Genomic DNA, 21,347 nt, shown 5'->3' on the forward strand with positions numbered 1-21,347 from the left:
TGTATTAGCAACGCCGAGCTTTCAAACCCTAGCGTCTGTCTGTCCGAAACCCTTGTGCAACTGTGAGTACCTTTGAAATTTCTCTTCGACACTTGTACGACGAGCGTTTTGTTGCAGAATATACAGTATACTCCAGGTTACAGTATTAGTCACTGATGTCACGCCCCTGTCCTTTTCCTCTCTCCTCTTTTAAACAGAACTCCTTCCAGGTGCTACAGGCAGGCCACCAAGCTGATAGTGGAACAACCGATCCCTGGAGAGTGTGGGAGACCAAGGAAAGCTGAGCAGAAGTTGACTAACCAAGTCACCGGTCACATATCCTGTCCTCTGATAGACTATATGAAGCAATTGGACAGTTACTCAGTCAATAACACCGTCAAGTGGTACAAGGTTAGTTATGGAAAAGTAGTTGATATATATATGTTACATATATATATAATCACTGGCGTCTTTATATGTAAAATGTTGGTGGGGCAATGGTTTTTTCTGGCCTGGCGGTAGGCATGGGGGGAGGGGTGAAAGCAGAATTTGTGTGTGTAAAAAAAACACTTTATTTATTGCATTCTGGTGATTTTCTTTTGCACTTTGATGGATTAAATGAACTGCTATTATAGAGCTCAACGCCACCGAAGGCCACACCAAAGCACACATAGACAACTTTTTAGGGATTTTTGCTCCCCTTCACAAGATTCGCTCGTAGGTCGGGTTGTGGGGGGGGGGGTACTAGAGACATGATCATGATCAGGTGTTTATTATGCACCTGAGTCTCCTGAACATGTAGAGATAAACGAACGGAGTCAATCGGACAATCCTACGCTGAGCTATGGTCACTTTTACGCACCAAGCTCCAAGCTATACATTAGTGAGCTCATAACCCCCTACTGCCCCAGTAGGGCTCTCCGCTCCTCCGACCAAGGAGCGCTCGTCGTCCCTCGGACAAAACTTAAAGGGGAACTATTTTACTATTTCTTTCACTATTTGGGCACTTTTACACAATTCCTGTGAGTCTATGGAACACCTCTGTAATATATATATATTTTTTTTTATTCAATGTTTTGTATTTCTAATCAAGTCCTCAAAAACAGCATTTTTCTACCTCAAGATCTCGAGCTGTTTTGAGCCTGGGCTCCTAAACCACTGCGCGCGTTCTGGTTCACCTGAACATTAACATGCAGCGGTGTCTCTCTGACATCACATATAGGCACATTTTCAAACGACTCAGTTCAGTGAGGGTGAATATTGTGAGAGGAGAATTGGAAGAATGCGCCAATATGAGAATTTTGAGACATAGACCATATTAATATAAGTTCACATAGCTAGGAAACAATGCTAAACACTCAAAAAGGCCATTTATAAGATAGTTCCCCTTTAAGACCAAAGGTGACCGGGCTTTTTCAGTCGTAGCACCTACACTATGGAATCAGCTACCGTGTGAAATCAGGTCTGCTGATAGTGTAGAGTCCTTTAAACAGGGTCTTAAAACATTTATATCAGGCTTTTAATTGATCATGTATGCAGTGTAACATTTGTGTATGTGGTTGTTATTTTAATAAACATTTTTGTAAAGTATTTGACAAACTTTTAATTTATATTATATGTGATGTAACGTGTGTGATTATGTTATTTTGATTAACTTTTTACTGCCTGTAAAACACTTTGTGATTTTAATCTAGAAAAGCGCTATACAAATAAAATGTACCATATGTGTGTAGAAAGCTCTGACCGTCTCAGGGCTTGTCTCTACCTGTTCGGGGGACTCAGGTGCATAAAAACCTGATTATGATCATGTCTCCACCACGACCCCGGCCCAAGCTGTGAGTGAATTACGCGAATGGGAGAAAAATATGGCAGGAGACTTATTTTACAAAAATAAGTTTTTAACAAGAGCAGCAGTGCGAGCCTGTCTGACTTGCGGAGCACACTGGACTATAGAAATATAAATATAGAATATAGAAATAGATTGTTCATTAGAGAAATTCAGTTATGCCTTTATTATATGCCTTATGTGCACTGCCAGCCAGCCTGAGTTTTTAAAAACATCATGGTCAACTGTGTCAAAGGCTTTGGACGGATCAATGAAGAGCGATGCACAATGTTGCTTCTTGTCAAACGCGGAAAACAGAAATGTGATTGATCACCTTCAGTGAAGCTGTGGTGGTGCTCTGTTGTTATCAAGTTGTGTATAACATGAATCACAGACTCTCTGAGCTTGTCCCAGTCTGCCGTCCACTGCACATTCATAACACTAGGAATAGGCATCTTACAGTATCTTTGGTAAGAGGATAAAGCTCAAATGTGCCAGCCTAAGTATAGCGTGCAGCGGCCCGCAGATCTGGAACGAGCTCGACGAGGGTCTGAAACAGTCAAAATCCATCTCCACCTTCAAAAAAATCACTGAAATTGAAATAGCTCAAATCATATCTCTAAGGGCGGTCGGGTGGCATAGCGGAGATTGCGCTCATCACCAATGCAAGAGGCTGCGGTCTCGACTCCCGGAGTCAGCATTGCCTCCGACTTGGGCCAGCCGTCATACTAACTCGTTTGGCCGGGTTAGGGGGAGGGAAGTCGAGGGTGGTAATCAGGGGCGGATTTAGGATTGTATAGGAGATCCGGGGCTTAGCCCAGATGCGTCTATATTTATCCCAGCCGAACAGTGCTTCGCGTGTCTCTGATTGGCCACGTGACCGCGGCGCGCGGCAGAGCGGAAATAGGCTGCTGCCTCCGCGTCAAGAAAGACAGACAGGCATTCTATTGCCATGCTCTGCGACAAACCCTAACCTTAACCAACTCCGAAAGAATGCCTAAACTTAACCCTAACCTTAACCAACTCCGAAACAATGCCTAAACTTAACCCTAACCTTAACCAACTCCGAAAGAATGCCTAAACTTAACCCTAACCTTAACCAACTCCGAAACAATGCCTAAACTTAACCCTAACCTTAACCAACTCCGAAAGAATGCCTAAACTTAACCCTAACCTTAACCAACTCCGAAAGAATGCCTAAACTTAACCCTAACCATAACCAACTCCGAAAGAATGCCTAAACTTAACCCTAACCTTAACCAACTCCGAAACAATGCCTAAACTTAACCCTAACCTTAACCAACTCCGAAAGAATGCCTAAACTTAACCCTAACCTTAACCAACTCCGAAATAATGCCTAAACTTAACCCTAACGTTAACCAACTCCGAAACAATGCCTAAACTTAACCCTAACCTTAACCAACTCCGAAAGAATGCCTAAACTTAACCCTAACCTTAACCAACTCCGAAAGAATGCCTAAACTTAACCCTAACCTTAACCAACTCCGAAAGAATGCCTAAACTTAACCCTAACCTTAACCAACTCCGAAACAATGCCTAAACTTAACCCTAACCTTAACCAACTCCGAAAGAATGCCTAAACTTAACCCTAACCTTAACCAACTCCGAAAGAATGCCTAAACTTAACCCTAACCTTAACCAACTCCGAAATAATGCCTAAACTTAACCCTAACCTTAACCAACTCCGAAAGAATGCCTAAACTTAACCCTAACCTTAACCAACTCCGAAAGAATGCCTAAACTTAACCGGCGAAAGAATGCACGTTTATAGCGAGAGATGATAAATTAATGAAACGTACAAAAAAAATTAAAAAAAAATTGAAGTGATTCAAACTTGTCACCAACCGCACCGCAGGCTCCACAGCAAGGCGGCGAACGAGTTGAGCTAACCGTCGATGGCAAAACAAGGGGGATTACGGCTGCATAATGCCGCGGCCGCTCAGCCGCCCCGCTCCGCCACGGGGCGTGTCGCGGCCAATCAGGGAAAACGCGGAAGCACTCGGCAGCACTCTTCGGCTGGGATTAAAGAATAGGCAGCCTGTGTAGGAATTTTTTTATTTCGACACAACAACCTTTAACTTATACCACCACCTTAAAGAGGACAAAAGGCACTAGAGAACACTTAAATTCACACCCTTTAATTAATGAAGCAAACTATAATAATAATTAATAATAATAATAATAATAATAATAATAATAATAATAATAATAATAATAATAATAATAATAATAATAATAATAATAATAATAATAATAATAATAATAATACACTGTATTTGTATAGCACCTTTCATACAAGAATTGCAGCTCAAAGTGCTTCACAGCAGTAAAGACAGGCATAAAATGAGCACAACATTGGCAGATCAAGAGCAATGCATAAAGTGCAGACATAAAGCATAAAATAGATAGCAGCAAAATAGACAAAGTCAAGGTAAGACATAGAACATTAATTCACATCGTTTTTCATATTAGGATCTAAGATCTAGGGTAAACTCGCCGAACGTTGAGCGCCAGGACCCCCAAAAACCAGAGTATAGTCGGGTTTTCATCGTTGTTTCTTTTATTCGATATTTCCATTCATAAAGACATGCCGGCAGCCTGTGTTATCACTGGGGATGGGTCTGAGATCTCAAAAGTCCAATACCGCCGCCTAATGCCTTGCGGCCACTATTGCACTCCATTTGAAACGATGTGGCTTGGTGTCTGGGCCGAGCTGTGGCCTGCGGGCGGAGTCTAACTACTGGGTCAAGCCAAACGCTTATAACGCATGCATCGACGAGGGTCGGGTTCATGTTCAATGCTGGATTACGTTGGCACCTTGATCGACATCAGCACTTGGAATGGCGATCAGATAATTGGAATATTCTTTTCGGGACAGATCCTGGTCAAGGTAAGGACTATATGGTATCAATATTGCGTTGATCCAAAAATTCCTTCATGCTGATCGGGGCATGTGTGTGTGTGGCGTGTTACGTTGGTTGTGATAAAAGCACGGAGGGGCGCCCCCCCCCCCCCCCCCCCCTTCATGCATCCATGATGAAACATAATACCGATAATCAAAATTTGATTTGAGAACAGTAGCTAGTCGAGAGAAGAAACGATAACGCGTTTACTAGAATACACGTTGCCGGCCATTACGAAGCATTTTGGAAATTACACCAGACCACCCTGAAACTACACTCATATTCACGACGGTATAAAACGGAAATGTATGGATGGAAAAATGATCTGTTTTTTGCATCTTGACCGGAAGAAACTTAATGACAATCGACTATATTATTAGATCCATAGCTATAATATATAATATAGCTTTAGGCCTGCAAACACAGCCACGTATCCCCATGTTAAAAGGCGCTGGCCTTTCAACAGTAACAGTAAACAGCACCACCTGGCGCTGAAAGTGTTAATATGCGTCTTTGTTTACGGTTTGATTATCACTGATACAAAGTAAAATAGTGCAGTGCAATAAAATAGTTAGTAAAATAGAATAAAATAATGCAATAGTGCATTGCAATAAAATAGTTATCATCGTATTTTTTCGGGAGGCCGGTAAGGAGTGCATTACAGTAGTCGAGTCGGCTTGAGATAAAGGCATGGATCTGGTTTTCAGCGTCCTTTTGATTTATAAATGGCCGTACTTTAGCTATGTTTCTAAGGTGGAAGAATTATGTTTTTGTCAACTTGTTGATTGTGATTTAAAGCTTAGGTCTGAGTCTACCATAACACCAAGACATAACTCACTCAAATACAGTTAGCAGCTGGATAGACCACAGATGGAAATTAGCTTCTGCTAAATCTGGTGCAAACAAATTTTCATGTAACAATGATTAATTGTCCAATTTTTTATTTAATTTAATTTTTAAAGTACATTCAGGGCTTTTCAGAAAACATTCGGGGCTTGAGCCCAAGTAGCCACCCCCTAGCCCCGCCCCTGGTGGTAATCTGGCGTTGTGGACAGTGATGCCTACAGGTCAGGTCTGGGCACCTGCTCAGTGAAAGGCAGGAAGTGGTGAAGGCAGCGTGACCTCCCGCGCGTTACACTTCACCAATGAGAGTCCTCGCTGCCAGGTGAAAAGTGTGTCGGAGGAAGCATGTGGTTGACTTCAGGGTTCCCTTGTACCGACCAGTAAAATAAAAAAAATCATATCTCTAAATAGTAACCAAACTTGGGAATATTATTTGTCTGTATTTATGTATGTATGTTGTATGTATGTAGTAGGTAGATGTGTAAGCCTATCCATGTTGTATGTTTTGTTTGCCTCTGTTTGTGATCAGGCTCCCTCCAAAAGCTTCTTGGGAGACCTGCCACACGCACACACTTTCGATGATGATGTTCTCACCATGTATTGTATTGTGTGTGTGTGAATAAATTCAAATTCAATTCAAATTCAAATGGACTGATTTTATGTTGTTAAAACGTCATTGTTGTATAAAAACTAGGGCTGTCAGTTTATCGCGTTAATTAGATTAATTAATTACACAGCAAATTATCGCGTTATGAAAGTTTACTCAAAATTATTGAAAATTATTATATATTTTTTGTATCTCATTCATTCCATAAGAACGTAGAATACACATTTACAGACCTTTTTTTAATATGGTCCATTTGTATGTTCTTGGTATCTGATTCTAGGGACATCTATGGATCTCAGGGAATGTATTCCCAGTGTCAGAAATACTGTGGGCTAGATCCACAAAGAATGGATTGCATGGTGCAAGTTGCACCCTTACTTACAATTCATTATGAATTGAAAATGGGGGACCCTGATGTAAACAAGATGAAAGTCTTTCTCTGGTCTGCATCCCCTTAACAATTGTGTGTATTGAGCCATACTGTATTGTACCCATTCTGCAATCTGTTAATTTTCATTCAATCAATCAATCAATCTGCGTGGTGATTGAATGAACATTTTATTTTGAGTAAATTGTAGGCTAATCTTTGACTGTGAATAATACCATGCTCAAATTGACCAGACCTGAAAAATCTAAGCAAATTAATAGATGGAAGATGATTAAACAGAAGGTTTTTTAGATACAGTACTGAATTCTGCCATCCGGACACATGCAATTTGAAATATTATTATAGAATATAGAATATCAGGCATAAAATGGTTATGTGATTAAAATGCGATTAATTAGATTAATTAATTACAAATCCTGTAATTAATTAGATAATTCTTTTTAATCGCCTGCCAGCACTAATAAAAACTCCTTTGGTTGATCCCTCAACACAATTTGAGCCAGTACTGATAATTTTCATCTCTGCCTATTAGTTATTCAAAATAGTTGAGTCGCCCCCCAACATTACTTGCATACTAACATACAGAAAATTGCATAAAATATATGTAGAAATCAGAAACAGTATGTGTCTTTTTATTTTTTCAGGGATGTGAACCCATAGAGCATGGAGTGGGCAAGTTTACCTACCGGGGCAGGACCAAACTCAAGGTGGAAGTAGCAGATACCACGGACAGTGGCTTCTACACGTGCACTCTGACCTTTGCCCTGGCAGGGTTCACAGGCTCTGTGTCAGAGACCATCCATGTCAGGGTCAAAAGTTAGTATGGGTTCAAGCACTTGGACGGAGTCTAAGATGGGTTACTACTGTATATAGGACTAGTGTTAGTGATCTGAGAACATACTGTGACACACTTGTGTGGTCGTAGAGTATTCACATGACTAAACCATAAATTCAAGGTCCACAACCAGAGAAAGGAAAATCTAGAGTTCTGAGGCTGTTTCACATGTATTTCATATTTGCTGTCATCCTTTCAGAGTCGTATTCTCTACGCCCTCAATTGCACGAACCTTCCAATGAGGTCATAAAGGCAGTGTGGGGTGAGTGAAAATATATGATATGACCCATAAACTGTTCTTAAGTACTGTACTCGTCTAAGACTCCCAAGATGTAGCACTGAACGGCAAAGGAAGTCCTTCATTCCAACAGCCATCATACTTTACAATGCACTGTGCCTCACTGCATCACTGAGCACAGGCTGACACTGACAGTACTATCTTATAATCATACTCCCTTATTCAATAACAATGCACTCCTGATTGGAAAACGACCTATAAGATTTCCTAGATGGGAAAAGCAAGGCATACATACATTAGGAGATGTTTTCAACAAACTATTTGTAGTTATGATGAAATACACAAAAAATGTAATCTCACCGGCTCCACATATTATTTTTACGCACAGTTATTGTTATGTTTGAAGGCTCACAGTGTTCCATTAAGGATACCAATTGTACACCACAGATACCACAAATTCTTCTATGAAAGAGAGACATAGAGAGGTTTTGTATCAGATTTGTATCATCAATTACTAACAGCCTCGTATGAAACCCTCCACCTAGACTCTATTTGGAGGAGGGATATACCAGACCTGGAAAAAGATTTTGATTGGCAAGAAGCCTGGGCAAATGTTTGACTTGCATCAAGGAACCCGGACCATCAACAAATCAATCTTAACTATATTCATAGGACATACTTGACTCCTATAAGACTGAACAGAATGGGTCTTAAACAAGACTCCAAATGCTCCTTATGTACAAATGGGGACGAGGGGACATTTATGCACATGTATGTACTGGGACTGCCCACCAGTTAAGATATTCTGGAAAGAGGTGACCCAGCAATTATCAAATCTCTTAACTCTGAATATACCTGTACACCCCTCTGTATTACTGCTGAATGATGTTTTTGAGTATGCAGTATCTATACAGCTAAAGAGATTGGTTTTATCTGGTATCACAGTGGCTAAAAAGCTGATAGAATCACGATGGTTTCAACCGGAAAAAATTTGCCGGAAGGTCTGGATTCTTACATATCTCGATGTGATTTATCTAGAAATATCTACAGCAAGAATTTTGGGTCTCAATGAATCCAAAATGACAATGTGGTTAGAAGTGGTGGAGAGAATAAAAGCTAGCATATAATGGTAGGGTCTGGTTAGGAGCGAATGATAATGGATGGATTATCCATTGGGGGGTCCAGGGGGGGGGGGGGGGGGTGCGAGCAAGAGCATATGTGTGTAGGGTAATAGATAGCAGGTATTAGGGGTATATCTTGTATAAGACATTTATCTAAATGGTGATTTCATTGGATGTGCACTGTTAATTAATGCTTGTATATCTAATCTTGTGTTGTCATGTTTGTTTATGTGTTTGTTTAAAAAATAATACAAAAAAATAAAGTACTACTAAAATACCACAGGAAAAAGGTACATAATGTATGTTATGTTGTATAAGTAATATATTTACATTTCGTATCGGAAAAAGTCCAAAACAAACAGCACAACCAGGAGTTAAATGATTGTGGGTGAATGCTCTCACCACTAGACTAAGACACATAGTGCTCTCACCACTAGACTAAGACACATAGTGCTCTCACCACTAGACTAAGACACATAGTGCTCTCACCACTAAACTAAGACACATAGTGCTCTCACCACTAGACTAAGACACATAGTGCTCTCACCACTAGACTAAGACACATAGTGCTCTCACCACTAGACTAAGACACATAGTGCTCTCACCACTAAACTAAGACACATAGTGCTCTCACCACTAAACTAAGACACATAGTGCTCTCACCACTAGACTAAGACACATAGTGCTCTCACCACTAAACTAAGACACATAGTGCTCTCACCACTAAACTAAGACACATAGTGCTCTCACCACTAGACTAAGACACATAGTGCTCTCACCACTAGACTAAGACACATAGTGCTCTCACCACTAGACTAAGACACATAGTGCTCTCACCACTAGACTAAGACACATAGTGCTCTCACCACTAGACTAAGACACATAGTGCTCTCACCACTAGACTAAGACACATAGTGCTCTCACCACTAGACTAAGACACATAGTGCTCTCACCACTAGACTAAGACACATAGTGCTCTCACCACTAGACTAAGACACATAGTGCTCTCACCACTAGACTAAGACACATAGTGCTCTCACCACTAAACTAAGACACATAGTGCTCTCACCACTAAACTAAGACACATAGTGCTCTCACCACTAAACTAAGACACATAGTGCTCTCACCACTAGACTAAGACACATAGTGCTCTCACCACTAAACTAAGACACATAGTGCTCTCACCACTAAACTAAGACACATAGTGCTCTCACCACTAAACTAAGACACATAGTGTTCTCACCACTAAACTAAGACACATAGTGCTCTCACCACTAGACTAAGACACATAGTGCTCTCACCACTAGACTAAGACACATAGTGCTCTCACCTCTAGACTAAGACACATAGTGCTCTCACCACTAGACTAAGACACATAGTGCTCTCACCACTAGACTAAGACACATAGTGGTCTCACCACTAGACTAAGACACATAGTGCTCTCACCACTAGACTAAGACGCATAGTGCTCTCACCACTAGACTAAGACACATAGTGTTCTCACCACTAGACTAAGACACATAGTGCTCTCACCACTAGACTAAGACACACAGTGCTCTCACCACTAGACTAAGACACATAGTGCTCTCACCACTAGACTAAGACACACAGTGCTCTCACCACTAGACTAAGACACATAGTGCTCTCACCACTAGACTAAGACACATAGTGGTCTCACCACTAAACTAAGACACATAGTGCTCTCACCACTAGACTAAGACACATAGTGTTCTCACCACTAGACTAAGACATATAGTGCTCTCACCACTAGACTAAGACACACAGTGCTCTCACCACTAGACTAAGACACATAGTGCTCTCACCACTAGACTAAGACACATAGTGGTCTCACCACTAGACTAAGACACATAGTGCTCTCACCACTAAACTAAGACACATAGTGCTCTCACCACTAGACTAAGACACATAGTGCTCTCACCACTAGACTAATACACATAGTGTTCTCACCGTACTAGACTAAGACACATAGTGGTCTCACCTCTAGACTAAGACACATAGTGCTCTCACCTCTAGACTAAGACACATAGTGCTCTCACCACTAGACTAAGACACATAGTGCTCTCACCACTAGACTAAGACACATAGTGCTCTCACCACTAGACTAAGACACATAGTGCTCTCACCACTAGACTAAGACACATAGTGGTCTCACCACTAGACTAAGACACATGGTGCTCTCACCACTAGACTAAGACACAGTGCTCTCACCACTAGACTAAGACACATAGTGCTCTCACCTCTAGACTAAGACACATAGTGCTCTCACCACTAGACTAAGACACATAGTGCTCTCACCACTAGACTAAGACACATAGTGCTCTCACCACTATACTAAGACACATAGTGCTCTCACCACTAGACTAAGACACATAGTGTTCTCACCACTAGACTAAGACACATAGTGCTCTCACCACTAGACTAAGACACATAGTGGTCTCACCACTAGACTAAGACAGTGTTCTCACCACTAGACTAAGACACATAGTGTTCTCACCACTAGACTAAGACACATAGTGTTCTCACCACTAGACTAAGACAAATAGTGCTCTCACCACTAGACTAAGACACATAGTGCTCTCACCACTAGACTAAGACACAGTGCTCTCACCACTAGACTAAGACACATAGTGCTCTCACCACTAGACTAAGACACATAGTGCTCTCACCACTAGACTAAGACACATAGTGCTCTCACCACTAGACTAAGACGCATAGTGCTCTCACCACTAGACTAATACACATAGTGTTCTCACCACTAGACTAAGACACACACCCACCCTGATACAAACACAGCTCTCCCCAATAGACTAAGACCCACCCACCCTGATACAAACACAGCTCTCACTACTAGACTAAGACACATAGTGCTCTCACCACTAGAATCAAGAATCAAGAGGTTTATTTGTCACATACATACCAGGGCATACAGTGAAATGTGGGTGGTCTTGCCCGCATTGATTGTGCAAAATACAATAATAAAATAGAATAAAATAGGCATCGAAAAAATAAAATAGATAAGACACAAGATATGCATGGTAAAAAAAAAAGACATTCTAGGTTCCTGAGAAACTGGTTCTTATATATGTAGCCGGTTCAACTTAGAACCTGCCACGACTTCGACCGTGCCTTGAGTGGGAGTCGAACCCCGGGCGTCCGCACCGGGGCCAGCATCGCAAACCGCTGCGCCAAGAAAGGAATTCCCTTTTAAGCACTCAGTTTGGATGCCTCTGGGGAGTGAGTTTTACTTCTATGTACCATAGTCACACTATCGCGGCACATATCCGTTACATTCACCCCCCCTAAACTCACACCACCCAAGGCATCCGGGTCACGGCACCACTGTAGCCGGTTCAACATAGAACCTGCCACGACTTCGACCGTGCCTTGAGTGGGAGTCGAACCCCGGGCGTCCGCACCGGGGCCAGCATCGCAAACCGCTGCGCCAAGAAAGGAATTCCCTTTTAAGCACTCAGTTTGGATGCCTCTGGGGAGTGAGTTTCACTTCTATGTACCGTAGTCACACTATCGCGGCACATATCCGTTACATATACACTACTATGCAATATACAATTTACGATGTTAACTCTTAATGTATCTAAACTATACAGTACCTCCTTCTTTTAAAGTGTTTCTAAAGATAACATTTTTGTTTAAAGTGATTTTTTTAGCGGTTGCCGCATGAGTGGTGTGTGTGTGTGTGTGAGTGTGTGTGTGTGTCTGTGTCTGTGTGTGTGTGTGTGTGTGTGTGTCTGTGTGTGCTCATGTGTATTTGTGAGTGGAGAGTTCAGTGTTCAGTGTTCTGATGGCCTGGGGGAAGAAGCTGAGTCGGAGTCTCTCTGTTCTTGCAGCGTGTGACCGTAGGTGGTTGCCTGACCGCAGCAGCTTAAACAGGCTGTTGTTGGGGTGGTGAGGGTCTTTCATAATTCTGCAGGTTCTGGATTTGCACTTCTGTTATATAAGTCCTGCAGGGGTGGTAGTGCAATACCCGTAGTACGCTCAGCTGAGCGCACCACTCTTTGGAGTGCCTTCCTGTCCTGTGCCTGTAACGTTCTGGGTTTCTGTCCTCTTCTAGGACTGAGAACCCTACTGCCTTTCTGGAGTACTTCACCCTGTTGTTGGTATTTGCACTGATTGACTGTCACCTCTGGTTCGCTGTCACTACACTGATTGACTGTCACCTCTGGGTTGCTGTCACTGGCTGTCACTTATGCTGTCACTAATTGATGCGCGTGGTATGTCAGGAATGTGGCTTTATAGTAACCTCCTGTTCTCTGTCTCTCTGGCAAAGCTTCAAACAGACCTGCGTGCATCGGCTACAGAACAAGTGCTGGACCCTCTTGTTGTTGCTATTATGATTTAGTATTTTCCTTAAAGTATATTCTCAGAGGCGGCTAGGTGGTGTAGTGGGCAAGGCACTCGCCACCAGTGTGGAGACGCTAGGATTCACGTGTTCGAATCCAGCTCTCCACATTGTTTTCAGTTTAGCTGGTCGTCCGCAGTAATACACATTGGCCGTATTACGGGGAGGGAAACTGAAGGGTGGGGATCGGGCGTTGTGAACAAGCGACTCCTACAAGTCGGTTGGTGCGCCTGCGCAGTAGAATCAGGAAGTGTCGGGGGCAGCGTGAGCCTCCCACGCGTTACTCCTCGACACTGAGAGATCGAGCTGCGCAGGTGAAAAGATGCGACTGCTGTTACCTCAAGTACCGGAGGGGACTTGTGCTATGTATGACTTAGTCCACATTGCAGCCGGCTTGTGGGAGGCAAGAAACAGCGTTCGTGACAGGGGAGGGTTGAATTGGATGATACGAAATTGGGATGGGAGAAAATATAGAAAAATGGGAGAAAAAGTGGATAAAAAAAAAAAAGTATATTCTCAGTTAGTGTTGCCTGCGGCTTGGGCCAGTCGTCATACTATCTCAATTGGCAGAGGTAGCGGGTGGAAAGTCGATGGGTGGGGATTGGACGTTGTGGACAGCGACTCCTACAGGTCGGTTGGGTGACGCCTGTTCAGCAGAGACAGGAAGTATCGGGGGCAGCGTGAGCCTCCCACGCGTTACTCCTCGCCACTGAGAGTCCACGCTGTCTGGTGAAAATATGCGACAGGCTGCCTCCTCGTGTACCGGAGGGGACACGTGATGCAAGGCTTCTATCCTCACTACAGCCGACCAGTGGGAGGCATAGTCTAGCAACGTTCAAGACAGGGGAGGGGAGAATTGAAGGAAGAATTGGCGATACGAAATTGGGATGGGAGAAAAATAGAAAAATAAGGAGAAAAAGTGGATAAAATAAATAAAAAGTATATTCTCAGTTGACGCTTGGCGTCTTTATTGTTATCTTTACCTTTTTTGCTCTTGTGCTTCTGGCAATAAAAAGAACACACTATTCGAGAAGAGCAAACCACATCTCCGTCTCCTTCTTCATTCTACTATTGGAACTCAATTCCTACCTGCACCATAACAGTGCCGTGCTGTTTCCAAACCAGGCAGTGATGTTTCCAGTCAGAATGCTCTCTACAGCCCCGGAGTAGAAGGAGTGGAGTATCTTTCCCGATACTCTGAACTTCCTTAGCTGTCTCAGGTGATAGAGGCCGTTTCGCCTTTTTCACCACAGAATCTATGTGTCAGGTAGACCATGTCAGGTCCTCTGTGATGTGGACTCCCAGGTACTTGAAACTGCTCACCCTGTCCACGATAGCCCCGTTTATGTATGTTGTATGTACTAGACTAAGACACATACTGTAGTGCTCTCACCACTAGACTAAGACACATAGTGCTCTCACGACTAGACTAAGACCCACCCTGATACAAACACAGCAATACTACGACGATCGTTCGTTTTAACGTTTAACAGTTACGGTTACGGTTATGTTAAGGTTAAGGTTAGGGATAGGGATAGGGATAGGGATAGGGATAGGGATAGGGATAGGGATAGGGATAGGGATAGGGATAGGGATAGGGATAGGGATAGGGTTAGGGTTAGGGTTAAGGTTAAGGTAGTCTAGAGGTAAAGGCACTTGCCTCCCAAGTGAGTCTCCTGGATTTGTTCCCAGCAGGGGAGCTCAATGTTTTCTGAAAACGTTAAAAGTTAAAAATAATTGTATATGTACTTATTTGTAATACGTGAATATGTCAATATATTTCTTATTTGGAATACGTACACATTGTACATTTTCATAAATATGTCAATATATTACTTATGACTATAACTGTTACGAAGGATCAGATTAAACCGAATATATATATTTACTACTTGATATATATTGCATAATATTTGTATATCGTCTGATATCCCTTGTGTATTCTTTGTACATATACACGGAATATCCCTTTTACCTAGTACAGACCATAATATTTCGTTCTCCTATTGGATAGCGATCCACTAGGCGCCACTGCCATACCCCCAATGTCTAGTTCAAAGTCACCGCCAAGGCTTGCCTGGACATGCACGGTTCGGCGCAAGAATACGAGACAGGAATAAGGCTGGTACTAGATTATTCGCCGTACGTATAAATACGTCGCAGGTGGATACAGCAGCACTTAGCCTAAAGTCAAGTTAACCTAGAAACGTTAAAGCCTTCATCACGAGTCAACGACCAAGTGAAGTGAGCAACCGTGCACCTAAATAGAGCACTTATAACCGCGTGCGAATAGGATAGTAAAGTGTCAGAGCTTAGTGGAATAACGTCAAGTTCGACCTAGTTAATGTGAAGTACCGCGCACCGGAGAATCTACACCGGTGAATGCAGAGCCCTTTTCCGGCTGGATTATTATTATATTGCTTTGGTCCTGTGGCTGTTGGAGCGGAGGAGAATCGTCTACACCCCACTACTGTGTGGGATTTACCCGTGAGGAACATCACTCGAGCCCGTCTCTGGGAGAGGCTGGCCGGCTTTCACCTATCCTGCACGCATACTTGGATTACAGCTGCTGCTTTCGTCTGCCGATCAAGGGAGTAATGTACCGACTCCAGTAGCTGGAGCTTATTGATTCCCCGTTGATCCAGAGTTTGCATTCGAACATTTCCTCCCCCTGCTGGCCTATAACCGGAGGGACCCTACTAGTATCTCCCGCTGCCCTACTAGTGTACCATAGATATAATTCCTATTGATACAGGTGGTATCTATTATCTCCTGCGTACTATTCTAATGGACTTACGCTCTTGACTTACTCACGCACATTCTTCGCCTTACAAGCGCAATTCATAGTTATCATTCTGTAACCTACCGTTGCTATAATAATAAATATTATTCTAACCAAGATTTGTGTGGAACCGTGTCATTGTGGAGGTGTTCATATCATATACCTGTGTACTGTATGGCCAGTAGTAATGTACATAAGACGGTAGTGGTTTAATGATACCATACTTATTAATACAGTCAGGGAATTGTACCCCTCAGTTACAATAACATAATGTAAAATATGTACCTTTTTCCTGTGGTCAATAAGTACTTTATTTACATATTTTAAGTGAGACCATGGCTGTTTATGAACATTATGTTGTGTTTTGTTAGTGTTTATCAATGAGGTCTGTAATCCCTGTTCTTATCTCTCACTCTGTCACGTGTTTGCGCTGTGTACTGTGTGCGTGTAGGTTCCAGCTTCAGCAGGTGGTGCCGAGTGTTTGTCCCCTGTGTGGGGAGGTCTTGGGTGGAAGTAGTGTGGCTCGCCAGAGGAGAGTTAATCTCACATGTATCCTCTGACCGAGTTCACATGGAGCCGCAGCGGTCAGTACTGTACCTAATATACTGCAGTGCTGGGCAATATGGCCCAAACTCATTGCATCACAACACAAGACAATTTCTTCAAACATAACATGACATAAGTCCTATTACTATTAGCTGACTAAGAACTTACTAAATGTGCTACCATAGCATTACCTTGTGCTATCCCAACTCCCAAGCATTACCTATCGATAAGGCTGACAGACACAAATTGTCCTCCTGCTAATGAATGCAGTCATAAAATCAAATCAAATCAAATGTATTTGTAAGGCCCGACAACACACTTTAATGTCCCCATGACCTCTCTGGATATAATCTATAATCAAAACCCAGTACATGTTTGAGAATATCATGATACCAGATGCCTCAATGGTACTGATGTTGTTTTCTTTACATAAAGGGAGTGTGCTCAAGTCTTTCCTTCCCACCACTGCTGTGTGCCAGTTTAGGGAACAAGACAGAGAAGGGAGAGTGGCTGGAGCGTCTGGTGACGTTCTCTCATGTGGAGGAGGAAGATTTCTACATCAACTACACCTGCATGGCCTTCAGCTTCAGAGGCACTCCACAGGGATACTTCACCTTGCTGCCGGCAGGTAAAGTTAAGGTTGGCTAGCTCTCACTCTCCTTTCTTTTTTACCAGACAAGCATAAAGATACTGTAGACGACTAGTTAAACCAAGCATTTGTCATGTTTTTCCAAATATTTGAAACATTAGGTCCAGGTCTGATTTTACATCAACGAGACACAAACAAAAAGATATTCTGACTTTACATAAATGAGACACAAACAAAAAGATATTCTGACTTTACATCAATGAGACACAAACAAAAATATATTCAGATTTTACATCAATGACACAAACTAAAATATATTCTGACTTTATATCAATGAGACACAACAAATATATATATTCTGACTTCACATCAATGAGACACAAACAAAAAAAGATATTCTGATTTTACATCAATGACACAAACAAAAATATATTCTGATTTTGCATCAATGATGACACAAATACAAATATATTCAGGTTTTGAATAATAATAATAATAATAATAATAATAATAATAATAATAATAATAATAATAATAATAATAATAATAATAATAATAATAATAATAATAATAATAATAATAATAATAATAATAATAATAATAATAATAATAATAATAATAATAATAATAATAATAATTAGCAATTCTTTAGCAATACAAATAATAAAATAGAATAGATTAGATAGAGTAAAAAAGTGCGGTTTGATTCAGTTTAAAATAGGCTAAAAATAATAAGATAGAACGGACAGTAAAACGTGTGATAAGATTGTTCAATAAAGAAAAATATATAACAACAGAGCAGTGTATCGCTCTTAGTACTTTGAGTTTCCATCGCTCTTAACACTTTGAGTTTCTTTACAAAGTACAGTTACAGTTACCTTATAGAACAACAGAGCAGTGTGTTGCTCACAACAACAGGGCATCACTCTAACATCATAGAACCGACATATGAATTTAATTGGAAGTGTATGAAAGTAGGTAGGGTAAGCATATAGCAAGGTATGGTAAATCACAGTGTTTCACATTAGGATCTAGCATCCCAATAGGCTCTCTGTTTACAGTTTGATTCAGTAATACAAATAATTAAAATAGTTTAAAATGATTCAGTTTAAAAATAGTCATCAGTAAGAAGTAAAAAGTGTGATAAAATAGTTATCTTAAAATTACAGTGCATACAGTAGGAGGTAGTGAGATAAAATTAGCATAGAACCGACACATGAATTTGATAGGCAGTGTAGAAAAGTAGGCAGGGTAAGAATAGTGCAGGTAAGTACAATTTGTGTCAGGATATCCCTGATGTTTCTATAATAATATTTCCCCTTGCCACTAGGTGGTAGCAGATATATATATCTTCAAATATTTGCCTGCATTACCCCACAGTGAAATGCCTGAGCAAAGAGATAGGTTTTAAGCTGTCTTTTAAAGATGTCTAGCGAGTTTGCTTCTCTGATGTTTTGGGGTAGTTTGTTCCACAGTTTTGGGGCATAGTTGATAAAGGCTGCATTACTGATCCTCTTTTGACTGTTTCTGGGAGCCTCTAGTAGTCCAGCAGCTGATGATCGCAGTGTTCTTGCTGGTGTGTAATTTATTAGAGTGTTGGCGATGTAGCTAGGTTCCTGTCCATTTAGAGCTTTGTATGTAAGGAGAAGGACCTTAAAGTCAATTCTAAATGTTACAGGAAGCCAGTGTAAAGCAGCTAAGACTGGACTAATGTGCTCTCTCCTTTTGGTTCTAGTTAGCAGTCGGGCTGCAGAGTTTTGGATTAGCTGAAGCCTCTCTGTGGTTTTCTTAGGGAGACCTGTGAAAAGTGCATTACAGTAGTCTAACCGGCTAGATATGAATGCATGAATTAGCTTCTCAGCATCGTTCTGATTAATAAATGGTCGTACTTTTGCTATATTTCTGAGATGGAAGAACGGTGTTTTCGTCACTTTGCTAATATGAGAATTGAAGTTCAGTTCTGAATCTATGATAACCCAGAGACTAGTGACCTCAGATTTGATCCAAGGGCTTAGTCCTCCCAGGTCTTTATTAATGTTTCTTTTTTAGTTTTGGGGCCGATAATTAGAATTTCAGTTTTGTTCTCGTTTAGTTTCAGGAAGTTCTTACTCATCCATTTATTTATTGCCAGTAAGCAGTCTGTAATGGAGCTAATCGCTGTATCATTTGGTTCAGCAGATATGTACAGTTGTGTATCATCCGCATAGCTATGGAAATCTACATTATGTTCTCTGATGATATCACCCAGCGGTAACATGTAAAGGGAGAAGAGTAAAGGACCTAAGCAACTCCCTTGTGCAACTCCATAGTTGTTGTCGTATATATCAGATGTGATCTCCTAGTTTAACATAGAATTTCCTCCCTCTGATGTATGTTTTAAACCAGCCTAGCACATGAGATCTAGCAGGATAAGGATGGAGATCTTATTCTCGTCAGAGTTTAGCCTGAGGTCACTGATTATTTTGGTGAGGGCAGTTTCAGTGCTATGATATTTTCTGAAACCCGACTGAAATTGTTCTAAGATGTTGTTTTCTTCAAGAAAGGAATTTATTTGAACTGAAACTATCTTTTCAAGTACTTTACTAATGAATGGTAGGTTGGATATTGGACGATAATTTGCCATTACATTACTATCCAAGTTCGTTTTTTTAGTAATGGCTTTACAACTGCTGTTTTAAAGGCATCTGGGAAAATACCAGTTCTAAGGGAAGTGTTTATGATATCTAGCACAGGGCTTGAAACACTATTAAACACCCGTTTGAAGAAAGCTGTAGGTATAGGGTCAATGTCTGAGGTGGAGGAGTTACATTCTGAGACAGTTTTGCAGAGTACATCTAATGTGATGCATGTGAATCTTCTCATGGTTACATTGCGCGGTTTGCTGCAATCAGCTTTATTTCCATCATGAGTAATGCTGGCCCTGATCAAGGTTATTTTGTTGTTAAAGAATAGTGCAAGTTCTTCACACTTAACCATTGATGACTGAAGAGGTGTAGGGGCAGTGTTGTAATAGTGGAAAAAAGGATTCTGGAGTTTCCAGCGTTTTCTGTAATGATTTTAGAGAAGTAGTCTTTCCTTGCTAAGCGGATGGTTTTATTATAAGCAGTTAAAGCATCTTTGTATATATCACAGCATATGGTGGTTTTTGTTTTTCTCCATTTTCGCTCCGCTGCACGACATTTCCTTTTTTCTTTGTTGACCGTATTATAGTTTAACCAGGGCGAGGCTCTGGTTTTCTTCTTTTTCGTTTTTAGTGGGGCGACAGAATTTAATACAGATGACAGTGCATCATTGAGATTTTCTACCATTTCATTTAGAGAGCTGTCATGATTGTGTGGTTCATGTAGTCTGATAAGATCAATGAACTTTAATTCAGCCTTGTCGTTTAGGAGCCTCTTTTGAACTATGATTTCTTTTTTTGTTTTAGTAAGGGTTATTTGAGTATCAAAAAATATACAGTGATGGTCGGAGAGAGGTAATTCAGTTATTGAGAATTTTTTTATGCTTAGCCCAGTTGTTGTTATAACTAAGTCTAATGTATTCCCAAGCCTGTGGGTTGCATTTGTTATATGCTGTGTTAGATCAAAGCTATCCAGTAGATGTTTTAGTTCTATAGTTTTGGAGTCTGTTTTCTTATTAAAATGGATGTTCAAGTCTCCATTTAGGATCACCTTATCATATCCGGTAACACATAGTGAAATCAGTTCAGAGAGCTCCTGTATAAATATCGGTGAGTGTCTAGGCAGGCGGTATATTGTGACGATAATGGTTTATTCTGTTTTGAGCTCGATGGCAATATATTGACATGAACTCGCCTAGTTCTGTGATTCTAAACAAGAGTTTTGAGGAGAAAATTGCTGCAACCCCTCCCCCCCTTTTATTTTTTCTGGGTATTTGAAGAAAATTATAGTCTGGTGGACAAGCCTCTATCATTATTGATGTAGCTGTGTCCTTATTTAGCCATGTCTCTACTAGGCAGATGCAATCTAAGTTATTTTCTTTAATCAGATCATTTACTACATTTTTTTTTATTATTCAGTGATCTGACATTTAGGAGGGCTAATTTTATTTGTTGGACTTCTTTAGAGGAGGTCTGCTTTGGCTTGACCTTGACGGCCCTGAGGCTAATAGCAGGTAAACGCATTGATGGTGTATAGTTTTTACCATGCCATTGGCTGGTTATGATTACCGGTATGTTTTGAGAGATGGCATGGTAGTTGTACTATACTGTACTGTACTCAGGATGGGTTGATTTGATTGGCAGGCTGTCCATCTCCTCTAGTGCATGA

At 41.1% G+C, this 21,347-nt stretch overlaps 1 protein-coding gene across 4 annotated transcripts in view; it reads left to right on the forward strand.

The window, feature by feature from the left end:
• The window catches only part of LOC311224945 (interleukin-1 receptor type 1), a 112,554-nt gene that overhangs the window by 82,598 nt on the left and 8,609 nt on the right, over window positions 1–21,347 (forward strand). For all 4 annotated transcript variants that reach the window (XM_084310103.1, XM_084310105.1, XM_084310106.1 and 1 more), the window contains 5 exons: window positions 198–390; window positions 7,211–7,382; window positions 7,601–7,663; window positions 16,375–16,507; window positions 16,949–17,097. In XM_084310103.1, coding sequence (XP_084166229.1) covers window positions 198–390; window positions 7,211–7,382; window positions 7,601–7,663; window positions 16,375–16,507; window positions 16,949–17,097 — 710 coding nt within the window. The remainder of the gene's footprint in view (window positions 1–197; window positions 391–7,210; window positions 7,383–7,600; window positions 7,664–16,374; window positions 16,508–16,948; window positions 17,098–21,347) is intronic.

Source organism: Notolepis coatsorum, assembly GCF_963971535.1.
Source record: "Notolepis coatsorum genome assembly, chromosome: 3".
In the NCBI taxonomy this organism is placed as follows: domain Eukaryota; kingdom Metazoa; phylum Chordata; class Actinopteri; order Aulopiformes; family Paralepididae; genus Notolepis; species Notolepis coatsorum.